At 34.8% G+C, this 27,211-nt stretch overlaps 4 protein-coding genes across 8 annotated transcripts in view; 2 read left to right on the forward strand and 2 right to left on the reverse strand.

Moving 5' to 3' along the window:
• The first annotated feature begins 15 nt into the window (after positions 1-15).
• Positions 16-10,496, forward strand: gnl3 (G protein nucleolar 3). 3 transcript variants are annotated; one of them, NM_001002297.1, is given in 15 exon segments: positions 16-62; positions 224-282; positions 2,433-2,573; positions 2,706-2,825; positions 2,893-2,973; positions 3,095-3,230; positions 3,723-3,826; positions 5,299-5,446; positions 5,516-5,603; positions 5,788-5,965; positions 6,826-6,968; positions 7,043-7,179; positions 8,252-8,418; positions 9,120-9,186; positions 10,060-10,496. In NM_001002297.1, coding segments are annotated over 15 exon segments (1,689 nt in total). In that variant the 5' UTR covers positions 16-49; the 3' UTR covers positions 10,167-10,496.
• glt8d1 (glycosyltransferase 8 domain containing 1) lies at positions 10,301-20,209 on the reverse strand. Of its 2 annotated transcripts, none has more exons than XR_015501917.1 (10): positions 20,106-20,169; positions 19,887-19,934; positions 19,697-19,795; positions 17,985-18,195; positions 16,996-17,104; positions 16,815-16,899; positions 15,778-15,890; positions 13,926-14,784; positions 11,925-13,247; positions 10,301-11,831 (listed from the first exon to the last, which is right to left on the reverse strand). XR_015501917.1 is itself a non-coding variant. In NM_001007338.1 (10 exon segments), coding segments are annotated over 9 exon segments (1,098 nt in total). In that variant the 5' UTR covers positions 19,903-19,934; positions 20,106-20,209; the 3' UTR covers positions 11,428-11,646.
• A 1,252-nt stretch (positions 20,210-21,461) lies between these two features.
• Positions 21,462-25,495, forward strand: spcs1 (signal peptidase complex subunit 1). The gene is given in 4 exon segments (NM_001033102.1): positions 21,462-21,585; positions 23,154-23,213; positions 24,167-24,253; positions 25,245-25,495. Coding segments are annotated over 4 exon segments (309 nt in total). The 5' UTR covers positions 21,462-21,549; the 3' UTR covers positions 25,371-25,495.
• A 1,239-nt stretch (positions 25,496-26,734) lies between these two features.
• Positions 26,735-27,211, reverse strand: part of nek4 (NIMA-related kinase 4) — a 29,258-nt gene continuing 28,781 nt past the window's right edge. The window contains 1 exon segment of one of the 2 annotated variants that reach the window (NM_201012.1): positions 26,735-27,171. In NM_201012.1, coding sequence (NP_957306.1) covers positions 27,073-27,171 — 99 coding nt within the window. In that variant the 3' untranslated portion in view covers positions 26,735-27,072. 2 annotated transcript variants of the gene reach the window in all.

Below are 27,211 nucleotides of genomic sequence, written 5' to 3' on the forward strand. Positions count from 1 at the left end.
TGAGACACGTGCTGCTGTTCTGTGAGCGCGTGCTGGAGCTGCGGCAGACATGAAGAGACCGAGTGAGTGTTTAATTCTGAAACAAATCTATATTTATACATTTAAAACGTGGATATACGATGTAAATCATTATGTGGGGCAATTTTGCTTGTTGTAATGATGTGAAAACACTGTTAAATGAGGTAAAGTGTGCTGACGGAACTCGCACGTGTCTGTTTTGTAGAGTTGAAGAAGGCGAGCAAGCGCTTATCATGCGCTAAACGCTACAAAATACAAAAGAAGGTAAGATATATCAAGTGTTCCTTCACATTATATAGGTTAAACTGGACTTTTGTACTGGCCCGGTTGTTGTCAGCCAACTAGAGTTCGATATCCCAAATAAAAAAGTACCATGCTTTACCATGGTGTGTCTGGGAGGTTTATGTAAATAACTTCTGTTACGTTAAAATAATGTATTCATGCTATTATGTAGCATTTTGAAAGTGTCACGAATTGTTTATTAAGAAATATTTTCTGTATCTACTTTATTATTTTCTTATTTCTATCGGTTAGTTTTTTATTTTAAGAATAACTTCTGTTAATACAAAATATTTGTGATATTGATAGTTGCTTAAAGTGATTTTATATATATATATATATATATATATATATATATATATATATATATATATATATATATATATAAAATTACTTTAAGCAACTATCAATATCATATATATATATATATATATATATATATATATATATATATATATATATATATATATATATATATATATATATAATCACTTTAAGCAACTATCAATATCATATATATATATATATATATATATATATATATATGTATATATATATATACATATATATATATATATATATATATATATATATACATATAATCACTTTAAGCAACTATCAATATCATATATATATTAGTGCTGCACAATATATCGTTTGAGCATTGACGTTACAATATGTGAATCTGCAATAGTCTCCTCGTAGGATCTCTATTATTATATTGGGATTATGTAGTTTAGGATTATTTTTATTATATTGGGATTATATAGTCACAGTTAAAAATACATGATATTTGTTGAGTTACAGCAGTGTTTAACTGTAATGGAGCAAAAGCTTATCATTTGCAGATTTTTATCCCATGAGAGAGTTTAAAGCATTCAGACATGAGCAATGTTACCATTTGTAACTTTAATAGAGAAAATTAACTATTTAAACAGTTAAGTTTTTGCAGTGTTATTTTATTAGATTTTTTTTTTAATTTCTGTACCTGAGAATGATTTGAATAGCCTGAAAACAAGGAAGCATTGTTTAACTTTTCTGTTTGCTTTATTGCATTTAGATATAGAGGTATTCAAGTCATCTGAAAAAATTTTATGTATATTGCAATAAATATTGCAAAAATACAAAATAACACAGTCACATTTTTTCAATATTGTGCAGCCCTAATATATGTATATATACATATATATATATATATATATATATATATATATATATATATATATATATATATATATATATATATATATATATATAAAATGGTTGGGATGATGTCATGATAGATGATGTCATCGCCGATGGCTGACAAACTTCACGATGCTGAGCCGGCATCGCAATCCATCGCCCCACATTTATATTGATGTATATCTTATTATTTGCATGTCCTCTTAATAGCAATAACCGTCTTTTCATCAGCTGTGTTAAATGTCACAAATAGCTGAGGAATAAATGAAAGATACATTTACAGTGGATTTCAAAACAGTGAAAATGTATGCACTCGCACTAATGCTTCCAAATATGTTTTTAGGTCGCATAGATAAAATTTCGGGGGCATATGCAGCTAAAACCATCAAGCCCTATCATCTTTACTTGTTATTATTTCCTCATAATGATAATAAAATAAGGAAGTCATCATTAATCACAATACAAATTACAGTGAACTCCAAACAAACTCTCGTCTCTTCCACCAGCTGTGGGAAAAGCCATTATAACGACGACACAGATCAATGTGTCTATTCATGCCAGAGTCCCGAGAAAAAAAAGTAATTGACGTGGTAATTTGTGTGTAACTTTATTTATGGTTTGGCTAGCCTATGGGTAAAGCAAAGACCATGTGTGTCAGGTAGTGAAAATGGTAGGCTACAATTAATTAATTCATTATGAATGAATTGATTATTAACAACCACCTAGGACGATGATGCCATTGTCCATCGCGATGTTTCACATTAGACCTTGTACAATGCCAAATAGGTCAACATCGCCCAACCCTAATATATACACCCTTAATTGTTGAATACGTCCGTAAACATTTTCAGTTTTTCTTTTTTCGGAATGATTCAGTAATTGCAATTCAGATTTTATCTTCACAATAAACTCTTGTAACTTGTTTTGTTGTCTCTTTCCCACTATTCCAGGTTCGGGAGCACAATCGTAAATTAAAGAAAGCCGCAAAGAAGCAAGGCATAAGTCGAAAGGCCAAAAAAGATATTGGAGTCCCAAACAGTGCGCCTTTTAAAGAGGAAGTGCTTCGAGAAGCTGAGCAGAGAAAACAGGAGGTATAATTATTCTAACGCCACTTTAATATATGACTGTCATGGCTGTTCACTACAAAAACAACGGGGACATTTTGGTTTTGATGCTCTTGTCTGTTATTTTACACTCAACTCATTTGTGTCTTGCTCTTAAAGCTTGAAACTCTGAAAGAGCAAAACAAGATCGTGAAGCAGCAAGAAAAGGCTGCCAAGAGGAAAAAGGAGAAAGATGCAGCCAGTTCAGTAAAAGAGCCTGCAGCCAAGAAAGCTAAAAAGGTAAGAAAAGTGGAGGAGTTCTGGATGTAACTTGCTGACACTAGCTGATATTATTGTTCATTTGCAGGCAGCGAAAATCAAAGAAGCAAGAGCAGCGATAGTTAAAGTAAAGAGCGCTAAAACATTCAAATGTCAAGAACTCAACAAGGTATATCAATATGCGATAACGCTTTCATATTGGGAATAATATATCTCTGTATGTGTTTGATACTCTCTCTCTACCGTTATTCACAAGTGTGATCTTTGCATTGGATTTGATTGCCGTGCAGGTGATTGAGGCGTCTGATGTGATCGTGGAGGTTTTGGATGCCAGAGATCCTCTGGGTTGCCGCTGTCCTCAACTGGAGGAAATTGTCCTGAAACACGAGGGAAAGAAGAAACTCTTGTTCATATTGAACAAAATAGGTAACATCTGAAAAGCTTTTAAAAAGGTCCTATTATGCCCCTTTTTACAAGATGTAAATTAAGTCTCTGATGTCCCAAGAGTGATTATATAGAGTTTCAGCTCAAAATACCACACAAGGTTTTATAACTCTTTAAAACTTTCTCTTTTAGGCTCTGATCCTAATTGTGCCATTTTGGTGACTGTTGCTTTAAATTTAAATGAGATTGTGCTTTTATTAAGAGAGGAGGCGGGGCTATAAATGTGTCAGCATAGTGGCAGATTCAAAAACAGAAGGGCCTTCCCCCTCTGACATGTACAAAAGGACAATGTCAATCAAAGTGTTTCTGCAGACTGCTTTATCAAGAGTGATTGTAAAAATAAAATTAATACATTTTTACCATTAGAGGCTGACTATATTCACACTGTTGAATGATTAAAAGTGATTTTGTATAATGGGTCCTCAAGTTATGAAAATGGAGACTGGTTTAATAAAGTCTCTTATTACTTTCTAGATCTTGTTCCTAAAGATAACCTAGAGAAGTGGCTCCACTATCTTGAAGCAGAGTGTCCAACTTTTCTGTTCAAATCATCGATGCAACTAAAGGACAGAACAGTGGTAAGTACATGTTGGTGATGCACTGATCTTACCCTTTTATGGAGGATTCCTTTTTTTTGTTTTTACATGCAATTTGGACAATTACTAATGGTCCAAATACTAATTTCCATTTTATATTCAGGTTTTTGCAAAAATTTTTCATTTTAAATTAATTTGTCTACATCAAGGTAGCGTTCAGAAAAAACAAAACAAAGACGAAAAAACTCAACACAAAGGAACAAACACCTCACTGCCAGCTAACGTTTCAGAAGTGTTTTTTAATTAATTCAGAAGTGTTTTATTTTGAATAAATGATGATGTAAATATTAAGGCATATTTATTTATAAATTGATACATATTTTTTACACTTAACTAGATCACTTGCAAGTACCTTTAAAACAGTACTAAAATATTAATATATTGCTTCTACAAAAAAGTCTTGTTTGCTTTCTGAAAGAAAAAAATCATTTTATTTATACACAAAACTACTACAGTTAACACTGCAGACATGTTATTGATGCTGATTTCTATAACAATATAATCCCAATGGGGAAATATTCTACTGCATTTTACTTAATTTCAGTTTCTAAAAGTTTATAATTTACAGCAAGGAAAAAAACAAGTAGTCAACTCGAGTAGAAGGCAATTTCAGACGCAACCTATGATCATCTTAGGATGACTCAATGCATTCCAAAAAGAAGCCTTTTTTATTTTATTTACCCCGACACCCTTTATCTCTTCAAAGCTGTCACTTGAAAGGATAAAGCCTGGTTTATATTTCTGTGATAAGTGATCGGTGTGACCCATGGCGCATGTCTTGCGCGTTGTTGTGCATTTCGCCCTGTTTCTGTTGTTGTGCAATAACACTTCTGAAACGTTAGCTGGCAGTAAGGTGTTCATGTTCCTCTGTGTTGAGTTTCTTCGCTGGTGTATTGTTTTTTCAGAACTCTACCTTAATGAAGAAGTTGCCCAAATTCAATCATTTAGAGGCGGGAACCAGGGGACGTGCAACAACTTTAATCAATGTAAACGCAAAACAAAACTTTCCATTTGGAGGCTCCTTTCCAGGACTCGACACTTGTAAACACTTGCTCCAACAGGTTCATGAGGCTCTCGGCCCCGCCCACTCTCATCATCGCTACCAGGCTGACCAATCACAGTGCTTGCTCTACTCATCGTTGCGACCTGTAGTTTCACTTTTTAGAGGTGTGTGTGTCAGCGAGGGCTATCTGACCACATGCAGGCTGCACCGGAGCATACGCGTCCGCTTGACTTTGAAGTATAAATCAGCCTTAAACCCTTTGAAGAAATTGGGCCAAAGGGATGAGCCGTTCCGAATAGGATGCGGCAAGGATAGTTTTTTGTTTCTCATTATAATGAGAAAAATAGTAATAAATAGTTGCAATATGGCATTTCCCTATCATAGAGGGTTAATAAACTTTAGTATGCAGAAATCTGAATTGCAAATTTGACCATCTCATACTCTGCAACAGCAACAGAAGAGGCAGCAGCGAGGAACTAACGCAGTTCTGGATCACAGCCGAGCAGCTTCCTGTTTTGGAAAAGACTTTCTCCTACAGACACTTAATGACTTGGCGAACAAGAAAGAGGGCGAAACCATGCTAAAAGTTGGCGTCGTCGGTAAGATTTCATGTTTTTTTTTTTAGACTTGTGCACAAATCTTTATATTGAAGCATTATCTTTGTTCAGGTTTTCCTAACGTTGGAAAGAGCAGTATCATCAACAGTATGAAAGAAATGCGAGCGTGCAATGCTGGCGTACAGAAAGGATTGACCAGGTACTGCTTCACTGTTTGTGTTTATTATTACTAAACGTGAATTTTGAAGCATGATGAACTGTATTGAACTGAACACAACATGACGTCTACATTCAATCCAACACTGAGCTTCATATCCCACAGTGCATTTCTGCTGCAGAGCTTTGAGCTTGGCCCCTTAATAACATTGCTCGACTCTGTGCAGGTGTATGCAGGAAGTGCATATTACCAAGAAAGTGAAGATGATTGACAGTCCCGGGATTTTGGCGGCCCTCAGTAACCCTGGAAGTGCGATGGCCCTCAGGAGCCTGCAGGTGGAGGAGAAAGAGGAGAGTCCGCAGGAAGCCGTCAGGAATCTACTCAAACAGTGCAATCAGCAGCATGTAAGAAACACAAAGAGATTTAGACCATGTCTGTTAGCTTTGAAGACCAAAAAGCATACTTTGCAGGGCTGGTGAAATTCCAAAATGCCCGGCTGCCTTTTAAAATAAATTTCAAGTGGCCTTAATAGGATAATTCCTTAGTATTTACTAAGGAATAAATGGCATATTTTTTATTATTTTTTAAAATTATATTTAATTATTTATTTGTTTATTTTATTTTCAAAATGTTTTATTTCAATTATTTTATTCAGTTTTTATTTTATTGTTTATTTTAATTATTTATTTTAATTTATTAATTTTAGTTTTAATTAAATTTATTTTATAAATTTGTTTAATTTGTTTTTTATTTAAATTTATATTTCATTTATTTATTTTAATTGATTAATTTTATAAATTTTATTTTTTTTATTAAATTTGTTTTAATTACATATTTTATTTATTTAATTTTATTTATTTGTTTTACTTATTTGTTTATTTGATTTAATTATTTGTTTATTTAATTTATTTTTAAATTGTTTGTTGTTTATTTTTTTATTTTTTCAATTATTTGTTTAGGTATTTATTTCATTTATTTTAGTTAATTTGTTTTTAGATAGTTTTTATTTTTTATTTATTTTAATTTATTTGTTTATTTTATTTAATTATTTGTTTTGATTTACTTATTTTATTTAATTAATTATTTGTTATGTAATTTATTTAATTATTTGTTTAATAATTAATATTGTTATTATTTTTTTTATTTTTTATTAATTTGGTACCAAAGCACCAGTTCTGTTGACACCAGTTAGTGCAAACACAAATTCTACTTAACTGTATTCTTTATCTTTTACAGTAATACAATGTCCATGTTTCTCTTCTAGATAATGCTACAGTATAATGTCCCAGACTACAGAAGCTCCTTAGAGTTTTTGACCACCTTTGCCATGAAGCGCGGGCTCCTGCAAAAAGGTGGCGTTGCAGACACTGAGCTGGCAGCCACAACATTCCTCAACGACTGGACAGGGTGAGTTTCAGATCATCTGTTTATCACATATGAAGTACTTTAGCCTCAAAACCTAAGTGCTGTGATGTTTTTAGGGCTAAGCTGAGTTACTACAGCAGAGTTCCAGAGCGACAGGGTCTTCCCTCTTACCTGTCCGACGCCATCGTGACTGAACTGCAGTCAGATGTGGATATGGATGCTGTGAAGAAGGGGAACGAGAATGTAAAGAGAAGTACGTCTCATGTTTAAATGCTTTGATCCTCTAGTAATAACCATTGAATAAATTCCACATGATTAGAGCTGCACGATACTGGAAAAATACGCAATGTTGTGTTTAAGTATTAATAACGATGCAACATTTCCATAGAAAAATGCTTTTTTTATTAGCTGTTTTAGTCTTTCATTTATGCAATTATTTAAAATAAACAGATAAAATATTTTTCATATCTAATTTGATCAAATTCAGATTAAAAACTGTGTTATGGTGCAAACATTTAGTTTTTAAAATCTTATGAATGAGTGAAAACCTTAGCAGATATTCTGACTCTGATTGGCTGTTGGCATTTTACTCTCTCCGACTCCCGCCACTTTTGGGTCATAATTCAGCTTTGGGCCACTCCAACCAAAAGCTGAACAGGAACCACTGGGGAGGCAGGGATAAGGATAGTAAAGGCCCCATTGGTCAAATTTAGATAAGCAACCAATGCATAAATTAAATGTCTTTTATCACACAATGTCTGTGATGTGTACACTAACTGGCCACTTTATTAGGTACACCTTACTAGTACCAAGTTGGACACCCTATTGCCTTCAGAATTGAACAGATTCAACGGTACTGGAAATATTCCTCAGACCTAATAACGTGGCTGGTGAGTGTATATTGCAAATATTATTATCGCGAGAACGATGATTTTAGGGTATATTGTGCAGCCCTATTCCAGACATTGAAAGTCATGGGATTTATATATATTTTGTCCAAGTCTTTTTGTTAGTCACTTTTTAAATTTTAATATCTCATTTTTTGTAGTTTTACACTCATTGTTATGGTTAATATATTTCTCAGCTCCATTTTATTCTTATCATGCTCTTAAACTAGCATTCTTAGAGGTCAAATGCAGTAACCAAGCTGTGCCTGTTAAAGCCTGCTTCACTACATCCTGTGAACTCACAATTTTAAAAAAAGTAGCTTCCAGTTCATGTGGACTTTGTATATTAAGTTTTGTCTTTAAATGGCAACCCTGAATTTGGAAATATGTCTCGATGCTTTATTAGGTGAAAACTAATGTAAATGTACCTGTCTTCAGGTGTTCGCTTTCCAAACCTCGCGAGCTGCATAAGCTTTGACTCCAGTGGTCCCACTGCTGGAGTGCTGGATGTCAGTGAGCTGCCTAAAGAGACCTTAACAAAGACCGCAACAACAACAACAGATGCAGAAGAAGAGAAGATTGAGACGACAACCAACACAGATCAGGTACTTCAAATGAGACAAAAGCAAATAATAATGATGATGATTACCTCTGAATCGTTTCTGTCTAAGAGAAATGATGAGTTTGGTGATCACATAATTCCTTGATGACCATCTAATCCAACTCTGACCTCTCTCACACACATGCAATTACATCTGATATTCACAAATAATATCTTAGATAAGTTTACTTGTGCACAGAATGCATATTGAAGAAACGTCTTTGGTTCGGTAAAGTTTTCTTTTGCCTCATTGATGCGTTGAGTTTGTCATCTACTCTGGATTAAGGCAACATCAAAGATTATTTGAACCTCATGGATAAGGAGACGGATAGACTAACATGTGTAGGTTCTGATTAACTTGGTGTTTTTGGAAAGTAGGGCTGGAATTATCAATCAACTCGTATGTGTAGTTTACATCGATTTAGTTTGAATGAAAATCTGTTTCAAGTACTTGACAGAAACGACCATAAGTGATGAACTGATGACCTTCACGGCCAATGACTGTTTTCTGTGAAGCTTTGACATTTAAATTAAACGATGTTGTCAGATTTTTCATTCTGTTCCAAATTAAACTGCATTATTTGTCCCTTTTTTGTGTTTGAGTCAACAGTAATAATAAAACAGAGCATCCCAGCACAGCACTTCAGTACTCAGAATGCATTAAATGATGGTTGAATATTGATCGACACACTTTTTGTTTTTAAGCCTGAGGCCGAAAGCCATATTTCATCAACCGTGGAACCGATTCAGGAACCAACAGAAAAGAGAAAAGGTATGTTGTTAATTACAGCTCAGTCTTGCCTCTTTATGGTCTTCTGTCATTCCATGCTTCGTCTCAGAGTTTGTATGCATTGGATACTGTTTACCATGGTGCACTGAGATTTACAACTAATTTTAAATCCCTTAATCATCATTGTGTTGTATACTAGGGTAGGCTGGTCTGCTTTGATTATTTGTAGGCTCAAGCATTGGCATATTTTTCTTTACAAATCTATACTGGGTTTAATCCCATCATATCTCCAGAATTACATTTGTAAAAAAAAAAAAATATCTGTCCTTATCTATGGCCTTTGGCCTTTGGTCACAGGATATTTATTCACTGTCTGTTCCTAAAGTGCATACTAGGATGGGATGAAGGCTTTAAAACAGGGGTGCTCAATCCTGTTCCTGGAGATCTACCTTCCTGCAGATTTCAGTTGCAACCCATATTAAACACACCTGACTAATTATCAAGTGCTGTTCAGGTCCTAATTAATTGGTTCAGGTGTGTTTGATCAGGTTTGGAGCTGAACTATGCAGGAAGGTCAATCTCTAGGAGCAGGGTTGAGCACCCCTGCTTTAAAATATGCAGGGTTAGGGTTAGGGTTTAAAATTGACCTTTTGCATGCATTTTACAAACAAAGCTGCAGATTGAAGAATCGATTTCACTACATGCTTTTAAAAAGACTTTAAATGGTTTAGAAATTGAAAAACAGGCTTGCAGATGCTTTGAATAGTTTGTTTGTCAATGTGTGATGTATGTTAACTGTCACTTGTTTGTCATTTAGGCTCTTGTAAAAGTGATTTTTAATCCCAATGTGACTTTCCTGGTAACGTAAAAAGGTTATAATAATAATTCTCAGATTTGTTTTTATATTTTCTTTAGATAAACCAGCAAAAGAAGTGAAGTTTGTACCAGTCAACACTGACCTGACGTCAATGCAGAACAAGAACAATGAGGATGCATACGATTTCAACACAGACTTTGTGTAAAAAATCACTATAAATATTAACATGGACTGAGAGGAATTAAATAGTAAAATGCACTCAGTTGCAGTGCATCTCATGTTTGTATGTAATAATACATAAAATGTTTGTTTCACTAAATAAAAGGTAAAACTCTTACATTGCTTACAAAACTTATACTGAGCTTTATTCAATACTTGGTTAGAACCATTTTTCCCTTTATGTACAAATTAGCACACTTTCCCCTTCAGATTTGAAGCTGAAATATTCATGTAACAGAAAAGTGGTGTCAAAAATAGACATTTGAACTATCACAGGTTTGCCTTAAAGTCCTGAACAAGTCGACTACACTACCTGACAAAAGTCTTGTCGTCGATTCCAGTTGTAGGAGCAACAAGTAGCAACTTGACTTCTAGTCAATCAGTTGGAAAAAGTGGCAGAAGATTTACTTTTCTAATGTGTCATCTGTTGATCTGCATCCCAATCATCACAAATACTGCAGAAGACCTACTGGAACCCACATAGACCCAAGATTCTGAAAGAAATCAGTCAAGTTTGGTGAAGGAAAAATCATGGTTTGGGGTTACATTCAGTATGGAGACGTGCGAGAGATCTGCAGATTGCATGGCAACATCAACAGCCGGAGCAGGATAGCGCTCCTCATACTTCAGCCTCCACATCAAAGTTCCTGAAAGAAGGTCATTGTGCTCCAGGATTGGCCAGCCCAGTCACCAGACATGAACATTATTGAGCATGTCTGGGGTAAGATGAAGGGGGCATTGAAGATGAATCCAAAGAATCTTGATGAACTCTGGGAGTCCTGCAGGAACGCTTTCTTCGCCATTCCAGATGACTTTATTAATCAGTGATTTGAGTCAGTGCAGAGATGTATGGATGCAGTCCTCCAAGCTCATGATGGAGTCAGACACAATATTCATTCTGTCTCCACTGCAGCAGGACTTTATATTCTATACTGGACATTATTTCTGTTCAGTGACAAGACTTTTGTCTAAGCAGAGTCAGACCTTACTGTCCTAATGAAATCATTAAAAAATCAAGGCATGATCATGTTTTATTTTGGTCAAATAAGCGTAATCTAGAGGCCTTTGCCTTTCATAAGAGCCACTTCTGATACCTTAGTGACAAGAATTGTGTCAGGTGTATATAATAGGGAAATGTTCCATTAAAAAAAAAGTGGGTCTATAATATCACCCCAAAATGGAGGACTATTTGTTTGAATGAAGTATAAAACATGAGTGTATTACACAACTTCAAAAGCAGTACCATAGATGGGTTAGTGTTATTGGTACTTTAAAACTGGACCGTGAACGCTGAGGTAGTGCACTGGTGTAGAACGTTGGCTGTTTTTCTGTTCAATTGTTGGTCCCGATAACTTACTCATTGGTTTTAAGAAGGTCTGAAAAACATTAAGGCTTTTCTGTAGTTTTCATCCAGACAGTTCTGTGTCAGAAAGTCCTTTGATAAACAAAACATGAAGTCCAATCCACTATTTTTCCTCGACGTGTTTCCTTATTGGATGGAATTTACCTGTGGGATCTGGAATGTACCATTTGTCCCAAATGTCAGAAAAAGAGGAGGTTCTTCCCCACGGCTTATAATGCCCGTTCCAATGGAGGAGTTTTGCAGCCTTCACAAACTGAGCTGAATAGCGGTTCCCTGCTCCTGTCGCTCCTAGAAATGCACACAATTAAAAATTAGACTGTTGTTCACTAATAAGAGATGTACAAAGCATTTATGAACCTGAAGTATTGATTATTTCCTCACCCAAATGGCGGACGTTCCACATTGGGTCAATGTTCGAGTGGTGCTTGTAGAATACAATAAGCATTGGTGGTGTTGTCATGCTGTCGGCTAACGTTTTACTGTAAAGGTCCTCTCTGAAGTGAAATAACCACAACAAAAAATCAGTAGCAGCTATAAAAGAGGCTTAGACCTTGCTAAAACTCGCCATAAATCCTAAGCCTATGTAGCATACAAATAGTCTCAGGGCTACCGAGAACATTGAGACCGGTCAATGTACTGTAGTCAAAACCACAGTTAAGTGTAAATTGACTTGTCAAAACATTGCAACTGAACAGCGCTACGGCCAGGCAACATATAAGATACGTTAACAATTGAACATGCTTTATTATAGATGTGGGTTGCTGATTTCTTTGGGGCCGAATTCACCATTGACACCTACATCAAAAGCATTTACTTATTTAATTTGGCATAGTGATTGCGCATGTTTATTACAAACTTATGTTAAATGACGTAGCGGAAAAACTAATAATGCTAACTTTCTGAATAGACAGACTATGGGTAATAGAGTATGGTCTTGAAGAGAAAAATAACATGGTGGAATCTTTGGAGTTAATTTGAATGTTTTTAACTGCAATTAGTGGACTGAGTCATGAAAGCTCTGCTGCTTTTGTGCCATGTCATGCTATTTTTTATTTTATTTTTTTTAAGGAATTGCTTTAGCGTTTCTCATTTTATACTAGGGCTGCACAATAGATAATTTCAGCATTGATATCGTAATGTATGCATCTACAATAGTCCCACTGCAAGATATGCACTGTTGAGTCTGGATTATAGTTGACCAAGCGATATTAAATGACTGTATTTCTATTGAAAATAAATGATTAATGAAATTTATCTTCTTATTTTTTTTGTTTCTAGTTACATTTTAAAGAAAACAAGAATTTTACTTACCCCAATGCCAAATAATTTTTGCTTGTTTTAAAGAAAAGCTCTTCATTTTGTATTATTTCTTCAGAAGTTGAAAACAAAACATTTTTACTTGATTAAGAATTTTTAGATATTTGGACTAGAAACAAATCAAAGTTAAGCATGTTTTATGATGATTCAATTTTTGTACCCAAATACTGTTAAGACTTCCCAAAAAATCGTCAAAGGCTGCTTTTCAAACTATCTTGTGAAACCTCATATTGCAATATTTATTCCGGAAAAATAAAATCGCAATCGATTTTTCCAATATCATGCAGCCCTACTTCATACTACCTTCATAATAAGTGTTGAATTTTTAACACAATTTCTTCAAGAGTCCTGTAGGATGCAAGGATGACCACACTCTGTCACGGTCCCCTAAACCAGTGGTTCTCAAAGTGGGGGTCTGGACCCCCTGGGGGGGTCGCGGGACAATGAGAGGGGGTCGCTTGGTGATTTACAAAAATCTAATAAATTTGAAAAAACTTTTATGATTACCATTGTTAATCCATAACCAACAGAAGATAAAAAATAGTTACATAAAAAAAATACAATATCCAAACAAAAAGCCATCAGCCTTTGGTTTTTGTTGCTGTTGTTGTTTTTACATTGATTGCAACCCTTAGGGTTTTTACATTAGATTAATGACAAAGCAACAGCGTCAGTGCACCAGATTTTACAGCACTAGCTAAACTTTGACACCGTTACAGCACTCACGTACATTTAAAATACATACAGGACAATAAACATGGAGTATGATGTGTAAGTGGCAGTCTAGAAAAATTAATCCAAGAAAAGACTTGGGATGTAACTTAAATATTGTGCCCACCAGTCTAATTAGATGAGGTTAATATAAAATAATCATAATAAAAATGATAGGGGACTTGAACTTTTTTGTGTTGTCAATATGCTTGTGTTTATATAGGCTGATTGGTTTGTGTGAGTGTTGTGTGCAACGTTTGTATGATTATTACTACTTACGAAAATAGTGGGGGTCGCGAGTCATTGGCATTGTTATTTTGGGGGTCCCGGGCTAAAAAGTTTGAGAACCCCTGCCCTAAACTATGCCTTTGTTTGTTGTGAATACACGCCCTCTAGTGGTGACAGTTACTGTGCCGTTAAGAGGCCGCCCGAGAGTTCATCTGCCTTCTGTGAGCCGTATAGCTCCTACTTGAATTTCATTGGTTGCTTTGTATTTAGATTTCGAGCGCTGTCAGAAGTGACTATTATTTAAGAAAACTTCAAACACAGATGCATCTAAAGCAAAACATTTTAAGGGCATGATTTAGCCATTTATTATTACTGTAGGGGTCTTCCTTGTCTTTTTTGCTCTAGATTTTTGTCCTATTAACTCAGCATGAGATCTTATGGCTTATATAAGAAGAGCCATACCAATATTATCGCTTTCGCCTCATTCTTAGCCAAAAGGCAAATATTGCAAAATCTTGGTGTGCCCCCCTGGAAATCTGTCCCGTTACAAGGCCTAATGTCTTTTTTAACATTTGGAAAAATTAAATACACCATTAAGGACTCTGCCAGCTTATTTTATAAAATGTGGAACCCTGTGATTTCCTTTGTCGAGACCTCACCTTTGTTGTAGAGGGAAACCCCTGAGCATGAGAAAATGTCAATTGCATACTTCAAACAGTTGGCAGCCCTGCAGACTACCTCTAGCATTTGATGAATGAAAGGCATCGTAAGAAGAAAAACAACAGAGCCAAACACAAGTAACTGAACACAAAACTAACTTAGCATTGCGCTCCATCCAGAACTCAAGCTGACTGGTGACGTTCTGCTGCTTCCACTCGGTTAAATTGGCCACGAAGACTCCAGGATTGAAGGAGCAAGTGTTTGCTCTCATTCCAAGCTTCTTAATCGCTTCCTTCTTAAAGTCCAGATAACCAATGTAGCTGTTCTGTAGCAAATAAAGTAATAAAGCAAATCAATGTAAATCTATAACAGATATGAAATGCATGTCATGAAAACTTTCTCTGAAGTAGGCTGAATGGTGTGACTAGATTCTTATAACGTACTACAGTGACAGTATACACAGCCAAAAATGATGACCATCAGCCAATATGCTGTTAGTTCTCGTCTTGCTTTCAAAACAGCGCTGAGTCCAGCAAGAACGCTTTCTTCGCCATTCCAGATGACTTTATTAATCAGTGATTTGAGTCATGTCAGAGATGTATGGATGCAGTCCTCCAAGCTCATGATGGAGTCAGACACAATATTCATTCTGTCTCCACTGCAGCAGGACTTTATATTCTATACTGGACATTATTTCTGTTCAGTGACAAGACTTTAGTCTAAGCAAAGTCAGACCTTACTGTCCTCATGAAATCATTCAAAATTAAGGTATGATCATATTTTATTGTGGTAAAATAAGTGTAATCTAGAGGCCTTTGCCTTTCATATGAGCCCCTTCTGATACCAAATGATCAACTAGAAGTCAAGTTATTTTTTGTTGTTCCTAAAACACGGATAGGCGACAAGAATTTTGTAATGTAGTGTACAATGATGAAGGGCAGAGGGTTCCTGAAGAACTACTGAAAGATTTCAGCTGCTGTCTGGGCTCTTACTGCCTTTCTACACCTCCCTTTCTTCATGTATTCAATCCTTTTTTCCTGCTTCATTTCATTTTATTACACATAATTTCATTTGTAAATTTGTAGAAAAACAGTGATGTGTTCAATACTAATTTTCCCTGCTGTATTTAAAAAAACATGGTAAAAGTTGCACAATTAGGGGAAAATCTAATAGCAATTCTTTTTAACTCTCCAGATAATGGCTACCTCCAGATAACCTGCTGCATGTTTTTGTTGTCTTTCCTTAATTTGTCTTTTTGCTAATATTTGTTTTGTATGTACAGAGTGAAGCAGATGAGATCAGTGCAGAATAGTCATACCTGATTTCCGGCTCCTCTGACGATCCCTTTAGAGGAAGCAGAGTCACAGTCCTCTGAGAAAGCTGCAACGTGACCCGACTTCAGACTGGTGTTAAACAGCTCCCGAATGTCCCCTACAAAATTATACAATTACTGCCGTTATGACTCCAGACTCTATAATTATTATATTTGACCCTTATTATGGTGTTAAACTTCCTTGGGATGTTTAGACCTTGGGCATAGGGCTTGGGTTACATCAAAAATGGAAAGAAGGGAACTAATGTTTACTGTTGTACGTACATTTTCCTTTCCTTCAATAATAAAAAATATTTATATTAAAAAATATATATTGTTTTTGGTTACACTTTATCTTGTAATTGTAACAATGTCACAATTAATGTAATTACTAAAAAATATAAAATTACAAAACAGGATTAGGTTTTTAGATTACTTTTTTCTAAAAATAAATAAATTTTCATGAAAATTCATACAAAATTGCCACCTCGTAAAATTGTTTTATTTGTTTGTACATATTAGAGTGCCTCAAGATGACTTAACTAGTTGTAAAATATGGTAACCCCCCCCACCCCCCCAAAAAAATAAGCAGAGTAATTCTTATTTTAATCCACACCCCCTAACTAAACCTTTAATATAAATTATATGTATTTTAGTAACTTATTTAATTAGTGGTTATAGACACATTAAATACTGTTAAGGTAACCTAGACCTAGATGTAAATTCTGGGGTATTTAAAGGGATAGTTCACCCAAAAATTAAAATTCTGTCATCATTTACTCTCTCTTGACTTGTTCCAAACCAGCTATATTTTAAGTTGTTCAGTTAAACACAAAAGAAGATATTTTGAATAATGCTGAAAACCTGTAACCATTGACTTCCATAGTATTTGTTTTTCCTATGGATGTCAATGGTTACCAGTTTCCATCATTCTTCAAAATATCTTCTTTTGTGTTTAACATAGAATAAAAAAATAAAGATGGTTTAAATAAAAACAAATTGGGTGAACTATCTTTTTAAGAACTACAAACTATGCACTTTACCTTGTACAATCACGTCATCATCTAGGTATATAGCCTTTTCTGCATCTGGTAAGAAAGCTGGCATGTAGAATCTGGCAAACGTCAACTGAAAAATAAGATAAAGGCATAGATATGAAGAATAATTAGCATTTTTTTGCTCCACACCATACAATTCAATTGAAATAAATGCATATATGTTTACCGGCCTCACGGTCTCCATCTTCTGAGCATCAGTAGGAATCTTTCCCAAGAGGATCGATGGATCGAAGACGATAATTTTGTGTTTCAAGTCAGTCTTGCTTAACCATGTACTGAAAGGAGAAAAGTACTCTTGTTTATTGATTAAAATAAACGAAACAGCATGGTTTTTAGGAGTTTTATGACAAGCGAAGGGTAAAAATGAAGACAGAATTTTCAGTTTTGTTTGAATCTCTTTAAAATTCCCATGAAATTAAAGTTTTAGATGTTTAGTATCAGTATAGTCAGTTTTTAGAACATCTATAAGCTAGTGTGCACCAAAAAAAGTGTCAAAATTTGTGTTTAGAAGATAAAAAACTGATGTACACATGTAAAGCTTGTAGTTTGTCACTTCCGGCTAAATAAATCAATGGTTTTATTCCCGTCACCTCATACTTCAGTTTCTCATCAAATCTTCCGACCAATCAAATGCCCTCAGTGTGTAACATGCCCCGCCCCCTTCAAGATGCTTCACATTTGATGCTCTAGCTCACAGGTGTCAAACTCAGTTCCAAAAGGGTCGCAGCTCTGCATAGTTTAGTTCCAACCCTAATTAAAAACACCTGATCAAACTAATTGAGTCCTTCAGGCTTGTTTGAAACCTACATGTAAGTGTGTTGGAGCAGGGTTGGAACTAAACTGTGCAGGGCTTCGGCCCTCCAGGAATTGAGTTTGACACCCCTGCTTTAGCTCAAACACTTACTGGCAGTGGTGATTAAACGCTATTGGCTTTTTTTTTAAGTGAGAGGGGCTACATTATGTCCCGCCCTCCGTGTTTCAGTTGAAGTTACGGCAAACATCTAATAAAAATGCACATTTTAGGCACTTCACGAGTTCTTCTAAATGCCTCTATTTTGCTCTTTGTCCTAATTTGGATTCTTAATGAAATCTCCTGCAACATAACACTAACAATAATTCGACAATATCCATTTCCAAGGATTATAATAGGAGTACCTAAGATGGACCACAGACTCATTTAGAGTCACTATGTTGAAGACGACATTAGCTTTGCTGTTGCGGTAGATGCTGTTCATGGCGGTGACTGCAGCTCCCAGTCTCTCCTCTGGAGCCGTAATGAGCACAGGAATCTCTTCTCCTGATCTCATGGCTTTACGACCCAACAGAAAGTCCGTCTCAAAAGGCAAAATCATCCCAGGCACTGTGTCTGAAAAAAAAAAAAAAACGAAAAAATAAAAAAATAAATAAACAGGAAAGTCACTGAAGTGCACCAAGGGTGCTTAAAGGGAAGACTGCTTGACATTGGAAAAATTGAACATTGCTATATTTTGTTATTCTGTGATATATATTGTGATATAAATACAGAATTTCTTCAGGTGACTTGATTATCTCTATTCGGAAAAATCTACACTACCTGACAAAAGTCTTGTCGCCTTTCCAAGTTTTAGGAGCTACAAATAATAATTTGACTTCTGTTTCCCAGAGATGGGTTGCGACTGGAAGGGCATCCGCTGCGTAAAAACTTGCTGGACAAGTTGGCGGTTCATTCCACTGTGGCGACCCCGGATTAATAAAGGGACTAAGCCGACAAGAAAATGAGTGAATGAATGAATTTGACTTCTAGTTGATCATTTGGTGTAGTGGCACACCATTCGTGCACATCCTTATGCAGCTTCTATTCCAACAACCAGTATTTGAAAAAACGCGAGGAAGACCGAATCTTCTTTTAAAAAGGGTTTACTGAAGAAATGCAAACAAAAATAAAGGTACAATAGACTCGATATAGCTCGGTCAAAAAAACTGTTGCTTCCAACATCCATAACTGGAATCGGACTTAAACATATACATTAATGACCTCTTTGACGAATTACTGTCGGAAGCCAAAATACCAAAGTAAAAGTTTTTTAATTGTGCATTTTAGATAATACAACCCCAACGAATTTTTATTATATTTAAATATAAATTTTCATTATGTTTAAACCTTTTTAACTAAATTATTATCACAAATGAATTATGCATAACTGGCTCTTACATTACGTATCAGAAGAGGCTTATATGAAAGGCAACGGCCTCTGGATTACGCTTATTGGACCAAAATAAAATATGACTGCATTCATCTGAAAACAATCTACCTTCTGCCACTTTTCCAAATGATCAACTAGAAGTCAAGTTTTTAATTGTTGCTCTTACAACTGAGATCAACAACAAGACTTTTGTCAAGTAGTGTATTGTTTTCGATTGATTGGGATGATTTTGTAGTGAAACGCATCTGCATTAAATCTAAAATCGAACAAGTTTAATAATGAAAAAGACACAATTGAAATAAACGGTGTGTATTTTAAAAAGTTGTCCAAGTCTAACAGCATTCAGGTATTATTATGTAATTGAATAATACAAATGCGAATATATTCAATAGAAATCATCGTTGTTAAAGTTACAACCGGTACATTTTCTTAAGCCTGAATGCCTTTAAAATAATTATACAGTCAGATTCCTATTTGAGCTTCTTTCTTCTGTTGAACACCAAAGTAGATATTTCAAAGAAAGATGGAAACATCATACTATTATTTTCTCCCCATCTGTGATCACTAGATTTAGAATCCGTGTGTTTGTAACCACATGTGGGTGATTAAAAAGTGAATATATTTACATTATTTTGAGTGAATTATTCTATTAAAAACCTTTAAACAACATCAGAGTCTGCATACCTGAAGTCTCTTGGTTCAGGAAATCGTTGAGATTCAGCAGATTTCGATGCAAAACGATTAAAAAGGCAACAACAAGCAGCACAAGAATAACCACATTCACTGAAAAGAAGAAGAAACATGTCAAATGTTGAAGTATAAATATAACAATTTTAGGAAAATAGTTTGTGAAAGTCGTGTAAAATATAGTTACCTCTGCGTACAGTCATGGCACTGGATTAAAAGCCCTTCAGTTTAAACTCTGAATCAAAACAAACACTAACATGAGTACAAGGCAAGTAAACTGACAGAAATATATAGTTAACTTTGGGCTGATGTGGATACTGAATATCCAAAAATGTTGAATCACAGAAATGCGAGAAACTCCACACGAGGTAAAACACAAAGCCTTGGAAAGTACAAGAGGTCAAACCTTAAATGTAACAGAAACTGGACTCTCTCCGGCTCTTCATCCAAAACGCCAACTCAACATCAACAATCCCAGTTACCCTTCAGCCCTGCAGAAAACACACCGCTGCCGAAAAGACTTTCGCTGATGTATATGGCATACTGAAGATTTAACGCAACAGTTGAGGCAAGAGGCAAGAGTTGTGTTTGAACGAATCTTTAAAGTGCACAAATCGGAGTCGAACACGTCCCAGAAAATGACTCGTTGCTAGAAGGGATACAGCTACGACCGGAAGTAGCTTATATTTTATATTATTTTTTATAACAATTGTTTATATTAATTAAATTATGCATTAATAGTATTTTACCAACGTTCTCCAAAATGTTCTCCTTGTAATCGCATGGGGTCCTCTGGTTTACCCCACAGTCCAAACACATTGTTCGTAGTGAATGAGAGTGTATGGATGTTTCCCAGAGATGGGTTGCAGCTAGAAGGGCATCTGCTGCGTAAAACATGTGCTGGATAAGTTGGCGGTTCATTCCGCTGTGGCAACCCCAGATTAATAAAGGGACTAAGCCGAAAAGAAAATGAATGAATGAATTGAGAGATGTGAGAGATCTATTTGTGCGGGAATATAATAATTATTTAGAAATCATCTTCTAAAGTCATTTTGTCCCCCTGTAATTTGGACTTTAAAAAAATAAAAAAAATAAATAGTGCGGTGCACAACAGAAGCTAATTAGTTAGTGAGTAAAAAAGTACAGTGGCATGGTGTAAAGTTTTATTCAACATGCTATTCCAGTAAAAACACAAATATAAAAGTAGATAAAGTAAATAAAAGTAGGCCTATTTAGCTGTTAACATGTGTCTGTGAAATGATACAAAAGATTCGGGTCATGAACACTACTTCTTTTGTCCGAGTCGTTCCCTATGAGATACAGTTCAGATCATTTCAGCGGCGGATGACGTATCTGGTCTAAAATGTGCGCCCAGATTTCTGCCTGCTTAAAAACATTCTATTTAATTCATAGTTGCACCAAAATTTTCGTTGTGGATTTATTATTTTAATATGTACGCCACAATTGTCACGTGATATGTAATATTTAGTCACAAGAGAGGCAGTTTAAACTGGTTTGCGCCTTTTAGCCGGTAAAGTCTACATGGGATACAGCTGCGGATCCTCAAATCAATATAGCATAACTTTTGTGACACTGTACACCAAGAATGTATATTTTAACATTACAGCGAGGGTTTGATTTAGGGTTCGTGTAGGAGTGACGCTAATAAATACAGTTAGTGGATAATTTATCAAATATTTTAAATATGTATCGTTAACTACCGGCCGCAACTGTATCCCTTCTAGCCTTTTCCTCCAAAGGGGTCCTTCAGATCTCTACGTACACACTTTCAAACAGGAAACAATCCTCCTCGTCTGGAATATCTTGCAGCTTTATTCTGTCATTTCAAAATGCTTTCAATGTTTAAATCTATACCAACCCATATGGTAAGACTGCTTTTGTGCTGCATTACTGCAGTACAGCGTGCGTTTGTTTATATTGTGAGCTCGGCGGTGTTCCTGACATATGTTAGCAGCTAACGTGCATTAGCGACATCCTGCAGATATAATTTAGGCAAAATATAAATAAAATAATTAATTAAAATGCGGTTTAGTAAGTGCTGATATTAAAACTAAAGTTACATATCAACGAATTAAGTAAACTGTGCAGCACTGGGAGTCAACTAACGGTATATGATATTTATCAGTATAATTATAACGTAATTACATATATATAATCCAGTGTTTAAATTCATCTTGTGTTAAGCAGTTTATATGTGCTGAATACGACAGTACATTGCAATAATGTATTTTCTTCCTCAGTTTTTTCTCAGGCTTGTTTTACTACTTTATCAAACTAAAATGATTGCGTTAACGTAATTATAGAGGTAAAGTTGGTTTTATATTCGCACATTCGTGTGCTACTTTGAATGTTCAAACGGAATTAGCATGCGAGACTTGTAAACTACATTAACACGATCTAATTCACTTTCAACAATGTTGTACTTTGATAGTCATGTGCTGCTAATATGATTTCCCAGTTTAGAATTTGCAAACAATACTTTTCTGAAATTATATTATTAAGGAGAAAGTCTAAATATTCGAATATAAAACCAGCTTTACCCCTATAACGTAATTCCACACTTACTTGTGCATTAAAATGACAGGTAACACAACATAATCATAGAAATTATTGCTTTTTGACCCAAAAAAGATCAATATCTGGTTAAACAAATAAATCACTTAGTTTAATACATTATTCGGGAATGTTTCAATATCTGCAATTTATTTTTTAATGTCGATATTTTGATTGTAAAACTGCATTTCTAAAGCAAACAATAGATTTTAACTGTGTGTATTTTTTGATAGTAATCCTTCTGGCAAAAACGATCAGTAACGATTGACTAAACTAATAAAATGACTTAATTTGATTTATTTTTTAGGAATGTGTTTATATCTACAAGTCATGTTTAACATCGAATTTTTAACATCAATATTTTGTTTATTGGAAAACTGCGTATCTGAAGCAAACATTCATTCATTAATTTTCCTCCAGCTTAGTCCCTTTATTTATCATGGGTCGCCACAGAGGAATGAACCGTCAACTTATCCAGCATATGTTTTACACAGCGGATGCCCTTTCAGCTGTAACCCAGTACTGGGAAACACCCATACACACTTACTCACACTTATATACTTCAGTCAATTCAGTTTACTCAATTCACCTATACCGCATGTGTTTGGACTGTGTGGGAAAATCGGAGCACCCTGAGGAACATGCAAACTCCACACAGAAATGCCAACTGACCCAGCCGGGACTCGAACCAGCGACCTTCTTACTGTGAGGCGACAGTGCTAACCACTGTGCCACTAACGTTCAATCACTAACTTATTATTATTATTTGTTTAATATAGTCATATTGTGACCATGTTTTATTGTGTAGGGCAGCAGTGTATGTGATTTACTACCTGAACTGAATATGAATGCTCATATTATGCCCACTGATTATTTGCAGGACTATAAAGGACAGAAACTCGCTGAGCAGATTTTCCAAGGAATCATCCTGGTGTCAGCGGTGAGTAACGCTGTTTGCGTCTTTACTAAATCTAGATATCATACACATTTATAGTGATATTATGCACATTAAAATAAAAATAAATTAAAATACATTTATAATGATATAATGTATATAAACATTTTAAAGATTTTTAGTGATTTCCGCATACAAATAAAAAAAAAACATTTATAATGATGTATTATGCACATTAATATGCACATACAAATACAAAAATGTATTTACAGTGATATTGTGCGCATACAATTTTTAAATAGATATTTATAGATATTATGTAAATACAAATTGAAAAAAAGCATTTATACTAATATTGTGCACATGCAAATAAAATGTATTATTATTATTATTATTATTATTGTTGTTGTTTGTCTTCAAGTTGTATTCACAATAAACTAATTTGTACTAATAATTTGTATGATAAATACATTCTATTACATTATTTGTTTCTACTCACAATAATTTATCAACACTTATTTACATTAAAACCTATTTATATTTGTTTAGTTTTAATTAGATTTTATTTAATCTTTATCTTATTTGTTTTAAAAGTTTAATTAATAACTTATTTATTAACGCTGAACATTTAAAGTGAGATTATGCACAAACAAAATTATAAATAATTATTTATCATGATACTATGCACAATAATATCACCAAAAACTAAATATATATATATATATATATATATATATATATATATATATATATATATATATATATATATATATATATATATATATATATATATATATATATCCACCTTAAAAAAAAAGTGTATTAGTTAATTTCTTCTGTTTTCCAAAACGTCCATTTTTGTTATTGATAATAATTTGCTTCAGTTTCTCAGAAAGTTACACAAAAATATTTGTAAAAAATTATTTTATTCACAAACTGTGTAGTAATGTGAATGTTTGTTGATTTTGTGCTCTGTCTGATGTGTGTTTACCCTGCAGGCGATCGGCTTCATCTACGGTTTAATTGTTCAGCAGTTTGGATGGACGGTTTACATAATGCTGGCTGGATTCACTGTGTCCTGTTTGGTACGTTTATACTGTTGAAATTATTATAAATATATATTTTTTTAAATATTTACACACACTATATAATTAATTTATTTTAATTAAATTTTTTTAATTAATTTTTTTTATTTAATTAGTGTTTATGTAATTGACATTACTGAAATTTATTTATATACAATTTTGGTTTATTTATTTGGATCGTATTCAATCATATTTTAATATTATTATTGTTGTTGTTGTTATTATTATTTAGTTTATTTACACTTATATACTTACTCATTTTACTCAATATTACTTCATTGTTTCATATTAATTCATTATTTATTTGTTTAAAATTATAATTGCACTACTTTCTTTGTTTGTTTAGACTTTATCAATCCTAAATTAAAAGAAATGTATAAATAAATTCATTTATTAATTTTCCTTCGGCTTAGTCCCTTTATTTATCGGGTCGCCACAGCGCCAACTTATCCAGCATATTTTTTACACAGTAAATGCCCTTCCAGCTGCAACCCAGTACTGGGAAACAACCACACACACACACACACGCGCGCACACACACAAACTCATACAGTACGGCCAATTTAGTTAATTTAATTCACCTATGCCGCATGCCTTTGGACTTGTGGGGGAAACCGGAGCACCCGGAGGAAACCCACGCCAACACGGGGAGAACATGCAAACTCCACACAGAAATGCCAACTGGTCCAGCTGGGACTCGAACCGGCGACCTTCTTGCTGTGAGGTGACAGTGCTAACCACTAAGCCACCATGCCATAAAATTACATCCATACTGCACACCTTAGTTTCAAGCAACGAGTAGAGACAAGTCCATATATACAGTATCAACACAGTTACCATTAGACATAATTCAACTAGTATGAGTCCACTTATACTTCTTTACATTCTTTACTATCTTGTCTCATTCAATTTTTAAACCTCAATCCTTAAAACTGAAGCCTGCAGTGTGTTTAATAGTGTGTGTGTGTGTGTGTGTGTGTGGTTCCTCTAGCTTACTCTTCCTCCGTGGCCGATGTACAGAAAAAGCCCTTTGAACTGGCAGCCGGCTTTACCTGAGACGCCTGCAGAAACCCGGGAGAAACCTCAGGAGAACCAGAAGAAGAAGAAGCACAAGTGATGGGATTTTACTGCGGATTCGGCACAGCAACGCAGAAATACAGCAGAAACAAAGTCTATATGAAAACCCTTTCAATTATTTTCACCTTCATACATGCAATATGTAATAAACAACTGTGTTTGGTATATGTGTGTGTGTGTGGTGTTTTGTAAATTTCCCACATAGCATACAAGTCATGCACACACAGCAATTTATGTTATGCTAACTTTCTAAAATCTGTCATTTTTAAATGTTATTTTCGCAAATGTTTTCACTTTTAATTTTAATAACCAATCTATATGTCAGCTTCATTTTTACCGCATCTTCTCATTTGTAAAAATGTACATTAAAATAAATGAAATTACATATCCTTGCTACCTAAAATTGAGCATTTATGAAAGCTATAAAGCAATATATAAACAAATGCATGTAATTGCATATACAGTGAGGTCAATAAGTATTTGATCACCCTGTGATTTTTCAAGATATCCTACATAGAAATCATGGAGGGGTCTAGAATGTTCAGCATAGGTGCTTGTCCACTGTGAGAGACAGAATTGTACGATTTTTGAACAATTCATTTGTAAATTAGCATCAAATAAGTCCTCACCAGGTTTACACACACAGTGCAGGAGGGATTTTGACCCACTCCTCCATCAGATCTTCTTTAGATCTGTCAGGTTTAGGGGCTGTCGCTGAGCAACACGAATTTTCAGCATTCAGCTCCATCCAAAGATTTTCTATTGGGTTTAGGTTTGGAGACTGGCTAGGCCACTCCAGAACCTTGATATGATTCTTACAGAGCCACTCCTTGGTCTTCCTGGCTGTGTGCTTTGGGTCATTGTCATGCTTCACTGTAGGTATAATATTATTGGGATGATACTCATCATTCCTCCTCCAAACACAGCGAATGGAGTTAAGACCAAAAAGTTCTCCCTCCTGAATTGTGTGTAAACCCGGTGAGGACTTATTTGATGCTAATTTACAAATAAATTGTTCAAAAATCTGACAATTCTGTCTCTTACAGTGGACATGCAGCTATGCTGAACATTCTAGACCCCTCCATGATTTCTATGTAGGATACCTTAAAAAATCACAGGGTGATCAAATACTTATTGACCTCACTGTATATAATCTTACTTTCAATCATAGTTTAATATTAAAAACGGAAGTATGTCAAATATTCATAAAACAGAAATGTAAACAAATTAAATAATTACCTAATAATAATACATTCATTTTCTTGTCGGCTTAGTCCCTTTGATAATCCGTGGTCGCCACAGCGGAATGAACCGCCAACTAATCCAGCAAGTTTTTATGCAGCGGATGCCCTTCCAGCCGCAACCCATCTCTGGGAAACTAATAATAATAATACGACTGAAATAAAGAGTTTCCTAAAAAGATATTTTATTATAAATTCCTCATTGATTTACATTATTCGCAATATAAATACGCAGTCCAGAAAATAGGAAAAGGGAAAACTATTCTCAACGTCTCTTTCAAAATTCAAGATTCTACACAGCATAGATTCACATCCCCATAGATGACTATAAAGGTGCGCAATAACATCTTCATTGCATATCTAGTGTTCTATCATCACTATACATTTACAAAAGCATTCAACGGTAACAGTGATTGTTGATAGGAGGCTTCAGTGAAGTGTGTGTGTGTGTGTGTTTTCTGCTCATCAGTAATAGTTGCTTATCAGTGTTTGTGGAGCGGCTCAGTCTTTAAAAGCGACGTCCTCAAAGAACTTCAGCTGCCGCACTTTCACTGCGAACTGCTTGTATTTGTCATCACCCATTTGCTCCTGCAGCAAAAGCTGGAGGGAAAACAGAACCAAAGAAATCCCATGTGATTGA

This window comes from Danio rerio, chromosome 11 (assembly GCF_052040795.2).
Source record: "Danio rerio strain M-AB ecotype USA chromosome 11, GRCz13ab, whole genome shotgun sequence".
Taxonomy (NCBI): Eukaryota; Metazoa; Chordata; class Actinopteri; order Cypriniformes; family Danionidae; genus Danio; species Danio rerio.